General features: G+C 37.8%; 5 protein-coding genes across 5 annotated transcripts in view; all 5 read right to left on the reverse strand.

The window, feature by feature from the left end:
* The window catches only part of CBG19743, a gene marked incomplete at both ends in the record, with an annotated part of 4,607 nt that extends 2,151 nt beyond the window's left edge, over positions 1 to 2,456 (reverse strand). The window contains one exon of the mRNA XM_002640635.2: positions 2,363 to 2,456. Coding sequence (XP_002640681.2) covers positions 2,363 to 2,456 — 94 coding nt within the window. The remainder of the gene's footprint in view (positions 1 to 2,362) is intronic.
* Positions 2,457 to 3,419: 963 nt separating this feature from the next.
* CBG19744 lies at positions 3,420 to 9,961 on the reverse strand (the record flags this gene model as incomplete). The annotated part of the gene is made up of 7 exons (XM_045241576.1): positions 3,420 to 3,716; positions 4,909 to 5,306; positions 6,366 to 6,687; positions 6,991 to 7,001; positions 7,762 to 7,936; positions 8,143 to 9,085; positions 9,849 to 9,961. The coding sequence occupies 7 exons, from the start codon at positions 9,959 to 9,961 to the stop codon at positions 3,420 to 3,422; spliced, it is 2,259 nt and encodes a 752-aa protein (XP_045096875.1).
* Positions 9,962 to 10,235: 274 nt separating this feature from the next.
* Positions 10,236 to 15,235, reverse strand: Cbr-hmp-2 (the record flags this gene model as incomplete). The annotated part of the gene is made up of 5 exons (XM_002640637.1): positions 10,236 to 10,412; positions 11,382 to 12,385; positions 13,492 to 13,964; positions 14,009 to 14,372; positions 15,193 to 15,235. The coding sequence occupies 5 exons, from the start codon at positions 15,233 to 15,235 to the stop codon at positions 10,236 to 10,238; spliced, it is 2,061 nt and encodes a 686-aa protein (XP_002640683.1).
* A 146-nt stretch (positions 15,236 to 15,381) lies between these two features.
* On the reverse strand, positions 15,382 to 16,623 carry CBG19746 (the record flags this gene model as incomplete). The annotated part of the gene is made up of 3 exons (XM_045241577.1): positions 15,382 to 15,530; positions 15,724 to 16,387; positions 16,525 to 16,623. 3 exons carry the CDS (start codon positions 16,621 to 16,623, stop codon positions 15,382 to 15,384), a joined length of 912 nt encoding a protein of 303 aa, XP_045096874.1.
* A 502-nt stretch (positions 16,624 to 17,125) lies between these two features.
* On the reverse strand, positions 17,126 to 18,883 carry CBG19747 (the record flags this gene model as incomplete). The annotated part of the gene is made up of 5 exons (XM_045241578.1): positions 17,126 to 17,380; positions 17,427 to 17,558; positions 17,635 to 18,003; positions 18,148 to 18,586; positions 18,846 to 18,883. 5 exons carry the CDS (start codon positions 18,881 to 18,883, stop codon positions 17,126 to 17,128), a joined length of 1,233 nt encoding a protein of 410 aa, XP_045096873.1.
* Positions 18,884 to 19,159: the final 276 nt, after the last annotated feature.

The raw sequence follows: 19,159 nt of genomic DNA on the forward strand, positions 1-19,159 counted from the left end.
GAAAGATATCAAAAAGTGGCTAACTGGTAAAATGTTGCTGATAACCTGATAAACATTTTACTAGTTAACCACTTTTTGATATCTTTCAAAAGAAGTGAGATATATAGGCTCAAAGTGGACGATCCGGGTGTCGTTCTATTAGAGGTTTTACGGTAATTAGTGTCTGGTAGGAATTTCATGAAAATCGGTCTACTAGGAAATTAGTTACTGCCTTTTTTTGGGTTTTAAAAGTTCAAAACTCTGTAATTATTCTTCTAGCAGACCGATTTTTATTATTTTTATACCAATTGACAGCGAATTTTCTGTATTTTCAACAAATAATTAGACTTTCTTTTTGAAAAATAATTCTGACGTCGCCTGGATCCCAAATAGATCTATATAGTCTCACTACATATGTATAGTCTCACTTCTTTGGCTTAAAAAATGTCATAATAGAGATTTTGGAAAAATTCAAGTTGGTAAAAATATCTATGGAAGATTTCCTATCAACTGGTGCAAATTTCATAAAAGTCGAAAAAATTTGAACACAGTTGTGATTAGTTTTGTCGAAAAGAGCGAAATGGAGCGCAATTGCAAATATGTACTTAAATTTCAAAACACTGTAACTTCTTTTCTAGTTTACCAATTGTTATGATTTTTACATTAATAAACAGAAAATTTCTGGAAAATATGAGAAATATTTTGAAAATGTAAAAATTTTTATTTTTGACGTCTTCTGAATCCCTAATTCTAGCGCCGACTCAAAAATTGGTGTAAGCGCCCCTAACTTCCTTCCCAGTTGACCAATCTTTATGGTTTTTACAACATTAAGCAGGAAGTTTTATGTAATTTTAGAAAACATTCCGAAATTTTAAAAATTCTATTTTTGACGTCTTCTGGATCTGATGGAGCGCAATTGCAATGACTTAAATTTCAAAACACTGTAACTTCTTTTCTAGTGGACCAAATTTTTTGATTTTTACACCATTAAAGAGGATTTTTTTTTGAATTTTAGCTGGCAATTCAAAATTTCAACAAATTCTATTTTTGACGTCTTCTGAATCCCAAATCCTAACGTCGATATTTTATTTAGCTTCGAACCCCTCTAACTTCCTTTCCAGGGGACCAATTCTTATGAATTTTGGCTCAAATTATAGAGAATTTTAAGAATACTGTGTTCAATTTTTGAATTTTACCAAAAATTTGAGCTCTGACGTCTTCTGGGTCTAGTGGAGTGCAATTTCAATGCCATAAACTTCAAAACACTGTAACTTCTTTTTTAGTGAACCGATTATTATAATTTTTACACTCATGGACAGGAAACATTTTCTAGTACTAGCTAACATTTTGAAATTTTCAAAAATCTACATTTTGACGTCTTCAGAATCCCAGATTCTAACGCTACTTCCCATTTAGCTTCAAACGGCTCTAACTTCCTTCCCAGTGGACCATTTTTTATGAATTTTAGACGAAATGATAGATAATATTTTTAATATAGTGTTCAATTTCTGAATTTTATTGAAAATTCGAATTCTGACGTCTTCTGGATCTAGTGGAGCGCAGTTGCTACGACTTAAATTTAAAAACGTTGCAACTTTGTTCCTAGTGGACCGATTTTTATGATGTTTACACCATTAAACAGGAAATTTTATGTAATTTTGAGAGATTTTTTGAATTTTTAAGAAATTCAAACTCTGACGTCTTCCGAATCCAAAATTCTTACGTCGATTTCTATATAGCTTCAAACGCCTCTAACTTCTTTTCCAGTCGACCAATTTTTATGAATTTTGAGCTAAATAATAAATAAATTGTTTAAATATTGTGTTAAATTTTTGAATTTTACCGAAAATTCGAATTCTGACGTCTTCTGGACCTAGTGGAGCGCAGTTGCAGCGACTTAATATTCAAAACGCTGTAACTTTTTTCCTAGTGAACCGGTTTTCCTGATGTTTACACCCATGGAAGGAAATTTTTTCTAGTACTAGCTAACATTTTGAAATTTTCAAAAATCTATCTGAACGTCTTCAGAATCCCAAATTCTAACGCTACTTCCCATTTAGCTTCAAACGGCTCTAACTTCCTTCCCAGTGGACCATTTCTTATGAATTTAAGACCAAGTGATAGATAATTTTTAGAATATTGTGTGTAACTTTTAAATTTGAAGAAAAATCATGATTCTGACGTCTTCTGGATCTAGTGGAGCGCAGTTGCTACGACTTAAATTTCAAAACCCTGTAACTTCTAATCTAGTGGATTAATTTTTATGATTTTTAGATCATTCAACAGGAAAATTCTTGTAGTGTTAGCAAACATTTAAAAATTTTAAGAAGTTCTATTTTTGACGTCTTCTGAATCCCTATTTCTAACGCCGACTTCTTCTTACCTGTAGTTGGTGTGGAAGAATGAATATGTTTGATGGGACAATACGAGCATTCGATGATAATGATGAAATGGAGGATGACGATGAGAAGGATCATTTTACCATCTGGAAAATGTTCTTTTTTTTAATTTGAAATGTTTTAAAAGGATTTCAAAAAGCCAAAAAAAATCGATTCTCTCTTCTTTTCTGTCCACTTATCCAGTTGCGACTTTATGGAGAAGAAGAAGAAGGAATAGAAGAAGAAGAAGAAGAAGAGAATGTATTTGTGCTCTGTGCACATCTTCTTTTACTTACTTCTTCCTTCTTCTTCTTCCCCAGAAGGGAGAAAATTGAGAGGAGAGGCATCTTCGGGAAAAAGAAGAGAAGAGAATGGAAATGGGGAATGGTTGGTCCGTTTTTTTTCTGGGAACCTAAATTGGAAAATAGGAGAAGAAGATGTTCTCTTTTCCTAATTTTTTGTTTTCTCCCTTTCAGCTAGCGACGCCGACCCTTACCCCCCCCCCCCCCCCCCTAAGCTTCGAAAAGTCGGCTATTCTTATACGCCCTCCACCATCTATCTCAGCGCCTTTGGCGCAGGTGGGAGCGCGCCCGCTTTTAGTTCAGCCACCCGCCACTTTTGTTAGTTCGACTCCCACCAACGCCATTTCAGTTCTTTCTTCTTTATTCTCTACTTTCTAACTCTTCTTATAACAAATACTAGTCTAATTAACGTGTGCGCAGTTAGCGCAATCGGTTTTGACATTGTCTATGGATCCAAAAGCCAGGGGTTCGATTCCTCCATTGCTTCTCAAATTAGATGGTTCCTCTCTCCTCCACTTATTCACTTTAGGGAAGGCTGTGAGGAGCATTCGGAAGAGTGCGCACGCTGACCAATCCAATTATTCGTCCACGCTCTTCCCCATCTGGGGGTCCTCGTCGAAACTTTTTCTAGTGGTTATGAAGTCGTAGAGAAGGAAAGAAGACAAAAATTTCATATGTGTAACAAATAACAAAAAATGTAAAAAAATCAACAATGGAGATCTAAAAAAAAACAAAAACAGGAAATTAAAAATTAAAAAATCTACTGCATTCCGAACTTCTTCAATTTGAAATTGGCGGTTTTCGGGGTCTCATCTCCACTGACTTCCAATTGGACTACACGACTATTCAGAGACTGGAAGGCGTCTGGAACACTGCTTCTCACTGATGTTCTTCTCGTTCTTTTGGCTGGAGCAGCACTTTGAAAATCAGAAGCAGAAGATTCGGATTCTTCTCTTAAACGAATTCCAGTGTAGAGAAGGGCGGGCCGGTCGGATTGGATCGCCTTCTTGTTGGCTTTCAGGGGTCCGTCTTGGGCAGAAAATACGGTTCCGGCGTCCTGGAAAGTTGATTTTTTGAGATTTTGGGGATTTTTGATTTTTTGAATTTTTCAGAACTTTCGATTTTTTGGAATATTCAGATTTTTTCATTTTTTGAGATTTTTCAGAATATTCGAATTTTCGAGATTTTCAGATTTTTTTGGAAATTGTGATTTTTGTATTTTCCAGAATTTTGAATTTTTTGATTTTTCGGAATTTTCAGATTTTTGAAATTTTCAGATTTTTTCATTTTTTTTAGAATCAAAAAATTTCAGATTTAAAAAATTCAGATTGTTTCATTTCTAAAATTTTTAGATTTTTCTGAAAATTTCGAATTTTTCAGATTTTTCGCAATTTTAATCGCTGAAATTCGCTTTTTCTCGAATTTCCACTATTTTAGCTGGATTCTCCATGGAATTTCCTTCAATTTGATACCTATATTGCCCTAGTTCCAAAATTTTCAAAAATCAGAACTTTCAGAAGACGTCAGAATTCAGGATCCCAACATTGAAGTTTATAGGGCAATATGGGTATCAAAATGTCAGGAATTTTGTAGAGAAGTCAGCTAGAATAATGAAAAGTAGGTGGGAAAACCTGAATTTCGGGATTTTCAAATTCTGACGTCTTCTGGGATTCTGAATTTTAGGAAAACCGCGGAAAATCACTTTCCTTTCGGAATTTTTACTGTTATAGCTGAATAGCTGAATTCTCCACGAAATTTCCAGAATTTCGATACCCATATTGCCCTAGAAACTTCAAATTTGGGATTCTGAATTTTCAGAAGACGTCAGGAATTCAGGAACTCAAATTTCAAGTTTCTAAAACAATATGAGCATCAAAATGTTAGGAATTTTGTAGAGAATTCAGCTAGAATGATGAGAATTATTTTTGAAATTTTCAATTCTGACGTCTTCTGGGATTCTGAATTTTGGGAAAACCGTGGAAATCTTTTTTTTTTTGAACTTTTACTGTTTTAGCTGAATTCTCCACGAAATTTCCAGAATTTTGATACCCATATTGCCCTAGAAACTTCAAATTTGGGATTCTGAATTTTCAGATGACGTCAGAATTCAGAGACCTAAATTTGAAGTTTCTAGGACAATATGGGTATCAAAATTTCGTAAATTTTGTGAAAAATTCAATTAGACTAGTTAGAATGTCTGAAAATCAACAAGTCTGAAACTCAAGCTTCAAAATTTTTAACTCTCTTACCACATCAAGAATGGACCAATGCCCATCATACGACACCGTCATGATCCTAGACGCAGTGATTGCCATCACATAGATCGGCTGTCCGGGTACAATCGATTTGGGGCTACTCGGAATCATTCTCAACTGATTCGAGCACGCCGATCTTTTGACGAGTCCATTCGAGAGGCCAACTTCATGGAAGACCTTCTTCGTGTCCTGATTCGAGTCTCCAGAAGTGATCGACGACAAAACGAATGCCGACGTGGAGTTGAGAATCAAATCGATGGGAAGATCCACTTTTAGGAGTCGAGACTCGCCGGATTCCACAGAGATTGCGAACACCTGGGAACGAGTTGTCAGCACGCAGAGATACTTTCCACATGGAGACGCAGACATTCGAATCACACTTCCACAGTCGTCTGGAACAGAGAATCGTATTGCTCAGTCATGAAGGAGCAAAATTTTATTGTTTAAAAATGTGAATTTCTGGCCATTTTTTCATGATTTTCAGACCATTTTTAACGAATTTTGGACCATTTTTCATCAATTTTGGATAATTTTATATGAATTTGTGACCAATTTCAATGAATTTCTTATCATTTTCCACGATTTTAGGACCGTTTTTCCATGAATTTGAACTATTTTTTTATGATCAAAAGGCGAGAAATCTTAGGTTTCGTCTTTCGGACAATTCTCGAGTAATTTATTTTTGAATTCCCGCCAGAACTGAAAACTCCAAAAAATTAACACTTTTTCGAGAGACAAAATTGATTTTTCCGTCGATTTTTTGCAAAATTCTTAGACCTTTTTTGGTTTTTCAGCTATCATTAAAGATTATTTTACGATTTATCCGAATTTTTTGTCTGAAATTCGATTGAACGGTGTCCAAGATTACTGTAGATTACTGTAGAAAACCTTGTATTTTGTAGTCCTTTTGCAAAACACGTCAAAATGCAGGTAAAATTGTGTTGGCAAAAAAAATTACGGAAGGAATTTCTACAGTAATCTACAGTAATCCGGAACACCGTTCCATCAAATTTCAGTTTAAAAAATCGGAAAAATTGGAAAAGAGTCTTCAAAAATAGCTGAAAAACCTAAAAAGGTCTAAAAATTTTGCGAAAAATCGCTAATTTTCCCGAATTTTCAGTTTTAGGGGGTATTCAGAAGCAAATTCCAGTAGTTTCCAGACTCAAAATTTGCCATTTTTCGCTTTACAATATCATGAAAACATGCCAAAATAGGTGAACAAAAATCCTGTATTTTTTAAAATTTATATCAATTTTAGATGTGGAAATTGCAGAAATTGTCTGGAATCAAGAAACTGGACCATTGCTTAGCTTGAAATTCTAAAATTTGGCCATTTTTGGGGAGTTTTGGACCAATTTCAATGAATTTGGGGCTATTTTTAATGATTTTTGGATTATTTTTCATGAATTGTGGACCATTTTTCATGATTTTCGGTTCAATTTTATACTTACTCTGACTAATCACCACTCTCTTCTCCTTTCCATTCTCCTTCGTCACATCGTACTCCACAATCTCAAAATCGTTCCTCGCCACATACAACCGATTCTCTCTGGTGACACAGAACGACGTGGCAATAGAATCCCCTCCATCCAACGTGGCGTGCTTCAGAATCTTCTTGCTCAACTTCTTGGCCAACGGAAGGATTTTGTAGATGGTTGTGTCGTTGGAAGTGCCAATCACAAGGTATTGACCGCATGAAGAGATGCTCCACGATGTGATGATTCGTTTTTTGGGTGAGTAGATTTTGGCGAGATGAATCATTTCGTAGTGTTGCTGGAAATATGGAGAATGGCCTTTTTACAGCATCAATATATACAGAAACGTATTTTTCAGTTAATTTTCGGTCATTTTTCATGATTTTTGGACCATTTTCAGGGATTTTGGAGTATTTCAAAGGAATTTCGGACCATTTTTCATAAAATTTCGAGGCACTCTTCATGATTTTGGGCCTATTTCTCATGAATTTATGATCATTTTCCAGAAATTCTGGACCTATTTTAATGAATTTTGGATCGTTTTTACAAACATTTGGACAATTTTTCTGGGATTTTGGACCATTTTTCATCAATTTTAGACATTTTTTTTTTCTGGATTCAGGACAATTTTTGTATGCTTTTTGGATAATTCTCAGCGATTTCTGACTATTTTTTCAATGATTTTGGGCCGTTTTTCATGAATTTTGATTTTTCCCATGATTTTGGGGATTTTTTTTTAATGAGTTTTGGACCATTTTCAACGATTTCGGACTAGTTCTTACGAATTTGGGATCATTCGTCAGGATGTTTTGAGCATTTCTCATGATTCTTTGACCGTTTTTGCAGCAATTTTTAACTATTTTTTATGAATTTCTGATTTATTCAATAAATTTTGGTGCATTTTTCCGGAAATCTGGGCTAGTTTTCACGACTTTCAGACAGTTTCTTCATAAATTTTAGGCCATTTGTACGAATCTCGAAAATTAGAATCTAAATTCGATTTAAGCTCATTTAGGGCTTCAAAATGATACCAAACACGACTATTTTCCGTTGAATTTGAGAATTTCGGGTTACTGTAGCTGGATTTCGTGGTGAGACCCGAGAATTTCGATTTCGAGATAAGTTAATCGTGTTTATACATTGAGCAATTTTCAGGAATTTTGGACCAATTAATGGATTTTGCCTATTTTTTATGATTTTTGGATATTTTTAAATGAATTCCGGGCCATGTTTGTATGATTTTTGGAATATGTTTCATGGTTTTTTGGTCTTTTTCACGAATTTCGGTATATTCCATATTTTTTTGGCCATTTTTTCACAAATTTCGGACCATTTTCCAGCAAATTAAGACCACTTTTCACGGATTTGGGACCATTTTCATAGATTTGGCAGCATTTTTCATCAATTTCAGACATATTTTCATGGATTCTGGGATTTTTCTTTGTGTTTTTTGGATTACTTTTAATGATTTCTGGACACTTTTCAGAAATTTGAAGTTTTCTGCTATTTTTTTCTCTCATTTCAAGTAATCTGACTTCAAATCCATTCTGCACTCCTTTAGGACTTCAAAACGATATCAAACTCGACTACTTTCCGTTGATTTTGAGAATTTCGGGTTACTAGCTTGAGCCATGTTTATACTTATTTTGAAGCTCTCAGCGAGCTGAAGATGACTCTGGGGTTCGAAATTGAGCAATTTCAATGCTCAGTAAGCAAGAATTGAGCAATTCCAGAATTTTCTAGCTTACCCTACCTGCAAGACATTCGACCCCTCCGTCGGCTCATCCTCTCCTTGCTGCTTCCAGAACACATCGATAAAGTTCTCGCCAGCACTTGCCACCACATCTCCAGACACAATTAGATTCTTCTGTTGATGCAAAAGCAGTTTCCTACATCCCGATTTCCCCACAAAAATGTCAAAATCCTCTCCAGCCGCGTATACCGTATTCTCATAGACTGCCATCGATCTCACATCTCTCACTGGCCCATTTCTTCTGTTCACAATCGTAAATTGACCATCTGTCTCCTTGAGTTCCGTGATTCTTGGATCCACACCAGCCACGTGGAATGAGCCGTCTTCTGTAGCCACCATAGTCAGGATATGGGACTGGAGGCTAGAGATGGTTTGGGTAAGAGAGCCATCTTGAACATTCCAAAGGGTTACGGTACCCCGGGAGTCTCCACAAGCCAGGAGGTTTGGTTTTACGAAGAGGACCGACCAGGCAATCGTAGGATCTCTTCTGTTCTGTCTATCGAGTTTTAGGGTTTGTTGAACCTTCCCATCGCCTGCTAGAATCACTCCATCGATTGATCCGATGGCAACGAGGGTTCCATTACTGGAGACATCGAATAGACGACTCTCAACACCCAATGAGATGGAAGAAGTGATCATTTTGGAGGAGACATCGAAGAAATAGAGGACAGACGAGTGGGAAATCATCGCGATGCTGGTGTCTCCATGCTTACAGGCTGCCCAGATGGTCGAGGCGGAAATTTGGATTCTTTTGACTCTCGCATTGTTATGGGGATCGATGAAACAGACGGAACCGTTCGCATGGGCTGTCATGAGTTCTCCGTTTTTCACGAAGAGCAGATTCTCGATGGAGCCATTTTCGGGGCAGACTGTGAGCTCGGGAACGGCTAGCCAGCTGGACAGGATGTTGTAGAATTCAATGTAGTCGTGGGTGTCCGGGGTTCTGGAATATGAAACATGTAAGATTTTCAGCCAAAATTTTCAGTCAAGCGCTATGGTGCCACAACTACCTAAAGATAATATCCGAATTTTTTGAATTTCAGAATTTCAGAATCTTCGAATTTCAAGAATTTCAAAACTTCAGAATCTCGAAAATTCAGAATTTCGGGATTTTTAGGAATCTAAGAATTTTCAGAATTTCAGAATTCCAGAATCTCAAAAAAACAGAATCTCAGAATTTCAGAATTTTATAATTTCAGAATCTTAAGCTTCCAGTATTTCAAAACGTCAGAACCTCAAACTGTTAGAATTTTCGATTTTCAGATTTTCAGATTCTCCGAATTTCAGAATTTTTGAGAATCTTTGAATATTGGGAATTCCAGAATTTCAGGCAACTTTCAATTTACAGTCAAAAACTAAATTTTCAGTTAGAAATTTCAAATTTCAGCCAAAAATCATCGAATTTTATCCAAAAAATCGTCAAATTTCAGCTTAAAATCTTCAAATTTCAGCCAAAAAATTTCAAATTTCAGTCTAAAAAGTCAATTTCCAGCCAAAAATTTCAAATTTCAGTCTAAAAAGTCAATTTTCAAAATTCAGCGATTTTCAGATGTTATAAACCTAGTTTTTCGTCCCAATTTCAAATTTTCACATCAAATTTCTTCTAAAATCGCTATTTCTGGAGATTTCTAGGACAAAAATCTACTTTTTGATTTATTTTTATTATCAATTTGGCTCAAAAACCGCTTTTTAAGCCTCTTACAAACCTCGATTTCCTCACCACCGCCATTTTTCCGCCATTCTCATCGATGGCAATGTGACGAGCGGTACGGCTGAGCATACCGCATCGGATTTTCTGCTTCTCCAAACAGAGACTCATCTGGAACATTGATATTTTGTTGAAAATCTGAAACTTTAAGACTGGAAAAATGGATGAAAAGATAGAAAATAGGTCAAAAATCAACCAGGAAAATCGAAAAATCGAGAAAAAATGGAGGAATTTGGAGTAAATAGGGAGTTTTATTAAAAATGAAGAAAAAGCCAACACCAATGTTGAATGCAAGTACATATAATGAATAGGTCCCAAGGGTGATAAATAGGGAATTCTTGAATTTTCGAAAAAATATATAATTAATTAATTAATTAGAAGATAATTACAAATCGGTATCGTACCAATTATGATTCGGGCGCATTTGGGAGTTGTTCAATGCGACATTGATGGATTCCGAATGCCCGCCGTCGTTGGTTGGATACATTTCAGCGAATAGCTCTCGCTCAAGACCATCACGTTGCCAATCGCTGGCTCCTCCGGACATCTCGTATTCGTAGGACTGAAAATTAGTGGATTTTTGGGGTTTTTGACATATTTTGGCATATTTTTAATGATTATTTTGAGCCAAAAAATGGCAAATTTTGAGTGAAAAGAGCTGAAATTTTCGCTCAAAATTGAATTTTAAAAAATTGAGTTTAGCATTTCTGACCCATTTTGGCATGATTTAATGATATTGTTCAGCCGATAAAAGGCTAATTTCAAGTGAAAAAAAGAGGAATTTCTGCTTAAAAACTGCCTTTTCCAATCAAAATTTTCAGAAATTCTCGGAATTTTCGATCAACGATTTTCACCGATTCTCAATTTTCAGAGATTTTTCCGGCTCTTCATTTCTAGCAATTTTTGGGAACTGACTGAATTTTTTGATAGTATTTTTCCAGCCGAAAGTTCAAAAATTTGCAAAACTTTGAAAAATTGAATTTTAGCCAATATTGAAAACTCCAGAAATTTGCGATTTTTTGAGATTTTTCGAGAATAAAAAACTTGATTTTTTGCAAAATTCTTAGACCTTTTTAGGTTTTTCAGCTATTTTTGAAAATTCTTTTTCGATTTTTCCGAATTTTTTGCCTGAAATTTGATGGGATGCTCGCGAAGATTACTGTAGATTACTGTAGTTTTTTCTGCAAACACAATCACGTCAAAATGCAGATCTGTCTGCTGATCGTGTTGGCAGAAAACTACAGTAATCAACAGTAATCTTCTGTCAATTTTCAGACAAGAAAACTCGGAAAAATCGAAAAAGAATATTCAAAAATAGCTGAAAAACCTGAAAATGTGTAAAAATGTTGCGAAAAAATAGATTTTTATCTCGGAAAATCGCAAAAAACCCGCTAATTTTTCTAAATTTTAGCCAAAAAATGGCGAATTTCTAGTCAAAAGAGATGAAATTCCCGGTTAAAAACCGGATTTTCTAACCGTTGCAGAAATTTTTAGCGTTCAAAAATCTCAAATTTCAGTTTTTCAAGCTCACATTCGACATATTCATTGCGCTTCCACCATGCGTGGCCACATTCTCTCCTCGCTTCAAGTTATTCAACACTCCATTCGCATAGGTGACCACCGACTTGTACTGACTGCCACGTGACTCGATGAGCAACGGAGTGACTCCGGTATTCTCCACAGCACGAGCACCATCCGGTCGTTTGCTCAACTGATATAATAGTCCGAGAATCTCCCTCTCCAACACCTCATCCTCCATTTGAGACAGCCGATGATGAGACAACAGACGATGAAGGAGGTCCAGGAATGGTGGACATTCCAGACTCCCCTGTCCGATATCATCACAACAGGCGGCAGCGACAGCTGGATGATTGGCGAGCTGATGGAGAGCAGAGACAGATCCCTCGACGACTCCCCACATTGGAACACCGTCCACAGCTATATCCGGATTCTCATCGATGGCCGTAACAGCTCTACGAAGGATGTCCATGGTCAGTGAGACTACAGTATGACCACCTCCAGTTTGCTCCTGGGTCAGCTCGATGAGATTGGCTTGAAGGAGAGCACAATTTCTTATCACTCCAAGGGCAGCCTTGATCACTGGAGTTCGCAGAGTGGCTAGTTGATCTAGGATCACTGGAAACGCTTGACAGATCCTCAACTCGTTCTGGGCTTCCTCGGCGAACGAGTGACGTGCCGTACAGTGTCTCAACGCGCAGAGAGCCGGCTCGGTGACCTCTTCGACTTCTGGGAAGCGGCGAATCGCAGTGACCAGGGCGTCGATTCCCCCGTGAGAGCAGACGGTTTGCTTGTTGCGAGTGTTGTTGCAAGTGAGATTGGATAGTGTTCCACACGCACAGGCAGTCATTCCGTCGTTGGCGATTCGAATGATTTCGGTGAGTTTGATTATCAAATGAGTGAGATTCTCCTCGTTGGTAGCAGAGTCGGAGAGGTTTCGCATGGCAACGAGGATCGCGGTTTGAGAGCGTTCGTCCTTGGCGGCACAGAGTTCCGCGTAGAGGGCAGGGAGGCAGCCTGGAAAATGAAATTTAGGGTAAAAGCTTCAATGAAAAGCTTAGAAGATTCTGGATAATTATTCAAAGAATTCTAACAATTGACCGATTCAGAGAACTTCAAAAATCAAAATTCTCGGGTCTCACCACGAAATCCAGCTACAGTAACCCGAAACTCTCAAAATCAACAGAAAATCGTCGAGTTTGGTATCATTTTGAAGCCCTAAATGAGTTAAGATCGAATTTGAAGCTAAATTTTACAAAGTTAGAGGAAAAAGCCCCGAAAGCATGACAGAAGAGCAAATTCCTGAAAAAATGATCTAAATTCATGAAAAATAGTCCACAATTTATGGAAAATGGTATAAAATCTTGAAAAATGGTCCAAAATTCATGAAAAATGGTCCAAAATGTATGAAAAAAGGTCTAAAAATCACAAAATATGGTGAGAAATCCTGAAAAATGGTCCTAATTTCATGAGAGAAAAGACGAAATTCATGAAAAATGGTCCAAAATTCACGAAAAATGGTCCAAAATGTATGAAAAAAGGTCTAAAAATCACAAAATATGGTGAGAAATCCTGAAAAATGGTCCTAATTTCATGAGAGAAAAGACGAAATTCATGAAAAATGGTCCAAAATTCACGAAAAATGATCCGAAAATCATGAAAAATGATCCGAAAATCATAAAAAATGATCCAAAATTCATAGAAATTGGTCTCAAATCCATAGAAAATGATCCGAAAATCATGAAAAACAGTTTAAAAATCATGAAAAATGGTCCAAAATTCATGAAGAATGATCCAAAAGTCACAGAAATTGGTTCCAAATTCATGAAAAATGGTCCAAAATTCATGAAAAATGGTCCAAAATTCATGAAAAATGGTATAAAATTCATGAAAAATGGTCCAAAATTCATGAAAAATGGTCCAAAATTCATGAAAAATGGTATAAAATTCACGAAAAATAGTATAAAATTCATGAAAAATGGTATAAAATTCACGAAAAATGATCCGAAAATCATGAAAAAGTACATAAAATGGTCAAAATGACCGGAAATCCACATGAGAAATATGTTTTTGTAGGTCTCATCGACCGGTACTGTATAAAACTGATTTTAACGAAGCCTTACCCAAACTAATCAACGCTGGCTTATTGCTGGGACACACCGACAACGATCGAATGCATCGAACCACCGTGTACACCAGTTTCCGATGATCCGAGTGCTCCTTGAGAATGGTAACCAATAACTGAGGTCCCAAAAGCGACAGGAACGAGATCTTGGCCTGCGCATCGTCAATGAGCAGGAAGTAGAGAGCATCAGCCACCTGGGCAAGAAGCTTCGGATTGGTCTTATGGAGATGTGGGACGAGAGCCTCCACGGCGTTGAGAGCTCTAGCTTGCCCGCGAGACTCGGAGACGTGCATCAGAAGATTGCGAAGGGTGGTGACGGCGTAGTGATAGACGCTCTCCAGAGGATCATAGAGCATTCGGATGATGGCTGCCAGTCCTCCACTTCGGAAGATCAAGAGGGGACCTCCACGTTGCTCAGACATATGGGAGAGAGCTCCGATGGCGTTGCGACGGACGTTCACATTGGATGAGCTGGAATTTGTATTTTTTGACATCGAATTCTCAAAGAACCCTACTTCGACGCCGCCATCAAGGCCTCCACAAAAGCACGATGATCGAATCCAGGGGTGTTGAAGAAGTTGGGATCCTCTCTGGAGAGCATATAGGCTCTGTGGACCGCACGAGCCACCACCGATTCGTCATGATCGTTCATGAGCTTCACAAGATCCGGAAGAGAGAATTCGGACATGTCGTTGGATCCCTCGTAGGTCAGAAGATCCATAACGGATTGTTTGAGTTGTTGAGTTGGCATATGCATCAGTTCCACGATGGAAGAGGAGGAGTTTAGGGAGGTTGTGGCCTCTGCGGCGGAGGTTGGAGGTGTCCAATCGGGGAACATCGCCGCGCGAATCCGAGAAGTGCGGGTTTCGACTTCATGGTCTGAAAGACGGCTTTTTTGAGTGAATTTTGGAGATTTGTCGATAGAAGAATGTATTTCTCATTAGATTTTTGGGTGATTTACTTCTAGAAAGTTCTGGAATCTTCTCCGAATTTCCGCAAAAACAGAGAGAAAAATCAGCGGTTTTCTAGAGAAAAATAGGGGCTTCATTTGATTTTTTGCAGAATTTTTAGACCTTTTTAGGGTTTTCAGGCATTTTTGAAGATTCTTTTTCGATTTTTCGTCTGAAAAGTCATGGATCGGTGTTCATGAGGATTACTGTAGATTACTATAGAAAACGAATTTTACTTCTGTAGTTTTCTTTTGCAAACAAAATTACGTCAAAATGCAAATTAAAAAAACTAAAAGAAACAAGTTTTCTACAGTAACCTACAGTAATCCGGAACACCGCACTATCAATTTTCAGACAAAAAAATCGGAAAAATCGAAAAACGAATCTTCAAAAATAGCTGAAAAACCAAAAAAGGTCTAAAAATTTTGCAAAAAAATCGTAGAAAATTCCCTTCAAAAATGGAATTTTTCCGAAAAAAAACCGCTTGAAATTGCGTATTCGAGTCAAATGGGGTCCATTTTAGCTTGTTAAAAACCTAAAAATCAATTTTTCAGCGCCTAAAAGTGGTCTTAGAGGCCGAATTTTTTGTAAAATCACTGAAAATTGAAATTTTTTCAATTTTTCAGAAGTTTCCAGAAGACGAAAACTTAGATTTTTCGCTTTTTTAAGCGAATTTTCATGGTTTTCCGAGATTTTTTCATCGTTTTCTACACATTTTAGGCGTCTAAATTGAAACAAATCAATCTTACCGCTGTACATCGAGTACGAGTTGGTCGTTTGATGAATCATCATCTTTCACCAGAAGCAACAGTTACCACTGAAAAATCATTGAAAAATTCCAAAATTGGGGGTTTAAAAAGGTACAAAAGCTGAGGAAAACAGCGATAAAAACATCCAAAAATAGTGAAAAGCTATAAAAAATAGGAGGAAAAATCCATTTATAGAATGAGATCTCGAGAACGAGCGAGATAGAAAAAAAAAGAAATGAGATGATGAACAAGAAAAGGAGATAACAAAGAAATTATGGGGGAAACCGTAAGAGGGGGGACGGGAATAGCTGGAATAGAGAAAATAGCTTCAAATTTGACTAATTTAGGTCAAAAATGAACAATTTTAACGATTCCAGCTATTAAAAACACTTTAATACATTCATCTTAAGCCTTTAAGATAATTTTAAGCCTTGTTTTTTCACCAAAACGAAGTTTTAACAAAGGAAGTTATCGAGCTGAACCAGCCGTTCTCCTGAGCTCCATGAGCAGCCATCTCATTGGTTATCACACAGCTCGCCGGATCCACGTGGAGCACATCGTCATCCAAGTACTCCGGATAGTCTCCAGAAGCGACAGCACCGCCTATTTTTGAATTCTGCGCTTCCGAAGCGTACATCTCGAATTTCTCCTCCTCGCCTCCTCCTCCATGCATTTTGACGATTTGAGCAACATACTCAAAACCAGCGGCAAACACCACTAGAGCGATCTCTTTGGCTTCTAGAGAAGGAATCGTGCGGAGGACGGCGCGTGGGACAGGGGATTCTGTTATATAGACACTGATCACACCCTTCTTCTTCAGAAGACTCCTCTCCACGTCTCGCTTTTTAGCCTCATCGAATTCGTCTACATCGAATTCCATGATAATCTGCTTTGATTTGCGGGCAACGAACTTGCGATGCAGGGTACCTCCTCCCTTATCCAACTCTTTCACTGCATCAGCCAATGGCTCATTCTGCTCCGCCCGTCTCGCTTCTAGAGAATTCTTAACGGCGCGAATACGCGACGAGACTAGGACCAAGTTGTAGTTGACACTGGGATTCGTGATATTCTCGCACGCGTCGGTGAGCGATGGCAGGAGTTCTGTGGATTTCAAGAGTTGCTCAATGTTGTCAGACTGCTCGGTGAGCAGGACCAGGATCTTCACAGTGTATCTGATCACATCAGAACTGTCGTCCTTGAGAAGTGTCGGGAGTGTGTTGAAGAATGTTTTGTCCTGAAAAATTTTTTTCAAACAATTTCAAAATTGGAATATTTTAAATTTCTAAAAGTCCGAAGAATTTTTAAAAATCGGAAAATTTCGAAAATTCTCACTTTCAGCACGATTCCCCGATTTTCGGGCTTCTGACACAGTTTGTAGTAGGCTCGAATCGTTTTTATCTTATCTGCCGTGGCATTTGCTGTTTCGGTCATTGCCTGCAATAAAAATCGATAATTTGACAGTACAATTAATTAGAGATAAATAAATAATTAAGGCGATAATTTTCGATAGAAAATTTGCAAAAATTCAAAAAAATCAAAAAAATTGGCTCGGAAATGGTTTTTTTTGCTTTTTTCTTCGCGATAAAATCCGTTCAAATTGGTGGCTGGAAATTGGAGAAAAGGGGGCGGAGCTAGCGGATTGCAACGCGCCGCGCGCAGTTTCGCAAGGCGTGCGGCAGGGGAATTGGGTTTTGCGGATTTAATGGGAGGAGGGATGATTCAGAATTTAGAATCTTTAGAAGTGATTCACCAAATGATTTTGTGGGTGGAATGAGTCAGAAAAAAATTATATACTAAAAAATACATTTTTAGCTGAAATTTTAGCTGAAAACATGTAAAAATAAATAAACATTTTTTTTTAATTTTAAAAAATTGAAAAAAAAAATTTCTGAAAAAATAGTTTATTCTCCACTAAAAAAAGTTCAAATCCAAATCATTCCACAGTCGCCTCAATCGTCGCCCCCTTCTTCGATGTTCCGCCCGTCTCTTTTGGAATAATTCCAGAGAATTCCTTCTTCATCGCCTTCTGCAAACTATTAATCTCCGCCAGAACTTCTGGAGCATTCTGGAACTTTGTCAGTCGAATTTTGACATAGTCAATTGCCACGTAGAGAGCGTAGACGCAGAACATGCGGTTCTGAAACGCGCCGCGACGTTGGCTTCGAAGTTGGGTGATGAGTTCGATAACCTGGAAATGATGGACACCTGGACACACAGACAGACGGGATTCTTACATCTACAGTATTATTCCGGAACATCAATTCCACAACGTAATCCACCATGACGAAGCTCATCGCACGATTGATTCCTTCTGCCGAGTGCACCAGACATTTGCTTTTTGTCAATTTTTCAGCTGGTTCTAGGGCCTGGAAATGTGATTTTCTGATTTTTTCAAGCCGCGACGATTCTAATGATATCAAATTTGTAGGAAAAATCCCCCACCTGAATCCCTTTCAGCACAACTTTCGCACTGGGTGCCACGTATCCTTTCGGCCAGTGCGGATAGTGTAAAATGGTGACATAACGAGCGTTCGAACAACCATTTGGCAGAACTTCAATTGTGTAGTTTGTAGCATGATACTTTCCGGACGGCGGTGTCATTTTCCAGCAGTGCACGAAGAATTGTCCGTGATTAGCGAATTTTCCTTGCTCGGTGGGAAAATAAGTGGGAAGTTGCTCATCGGGCGAGAAAATGGCGAAGATGACGTCGATTTCGTGGTAGAAAATCTTTAAAAAAGATGCAAAAAAGGATTGGAGCCGAGTGGAATCGAACCCACGGATGGGGAGTTTACAAAACAAGGCTCTTCGCCACTACACCACGGGGGACAGTTTACTCCGACAGCGCGGAAGTAGGTTATGAATGTGCTGTCGCCGCGCTGTTTTCAGGAAGCTAGGGGGAGGGGGGATTCAGGAAAGCAAGAAAACCAAAAATTGATTAAAATTAAAAACTAATACCATTCTCCAAAAGTCTTCATAAAACTTCTCCATGGGGTGTTGAGAAACAATCCATTTGCGATCACATGGTGGACAGGAGATATTGGTTGCATTTATGTAGTTATTTTCAGATTCATCCTCAACTTTCAGCCTTACTCTTGAATGATCGTTCAGTGGAAAATCGGGATTTCGATTCTTAGCTCTATTCGCTTGAAACGCGTAACATTTCGGATTTTCCGGTGGGTTTCTCTCGAAAGTGGCCGCTTTGAAATGTCCCAAAAGACCGCCAGGTTTGGATTGAGTCTGTGTCATCCATCCGATTGTTGTCTTTATTGCCACTTTGGCTTTCTCGTAGGTCTCGTCCTTTTTCGACATTTCCACACTTCCGGTTAACTTCTTTCTGCTCGATTCATCAACTTGATTCATTTTCGAGTTCTTGTTCACTGTATTTTTCTTTTTTCTGGAATAAAATTTTTTGAAAAACGGTGTAGAAAGAGTTTAGAATAGGTTTAAAGTCCGTTGCAAAGAAGCAAAAAGTCTTTAACCACAAAAAGAATCGAACCCGGGAGGCGAAGTTTCAAAAGCTAGGCGCTTAGCCACTACACCACGCGAGCCAAATAGGGAAGGGAGCGCGTAGGGTTGTGATAAAGGCGGCGCCTCTAGCGTTCAGAAGCGTTTTTGAAGGAGGAAGACTATCAGAAAATTGATAATCGACCCACTTGTCTTTACTCTCTTTACTTCCGGAAGCGGATGACATCGCTCTATAATAACGATGCCGAGTTTTAGCAAAATTTTTGTTGAAAAATAATATTCATTTTTTGAAAGTTTTTAAAACTGTGTTGGATTTTTTAAAGCCAAAATTTGATTTTCCACGTTTTCAGATCAATATTTACTGTAGTTCTAGATTTCGAATTGCTATAGCTGGATTACTGTAGATTGCTTGCCTTCCGGGTATCTTTGTGGATTACTGTATTTTTAGAATTCAAATTGCTAAAGCTAGATTACTGTAGATTAGAGAAAATGAGGTATTTAT

The sequence above is a fragment of the Caenorhabditis briggsae genome, assembly GCF_000004555.2.
Source record: "Caenorhabditis briggsae complete genome, chrI, whole genome shotgun sequence".
Classification (NCBI taxonomy): domain Eukaryota; kingdom Metazoa; phylum Nematoda; class Chromadorea; order Rhabditida; family Rhabditidae; genus Caenorhabditis; species Caenorhabditis briggsae.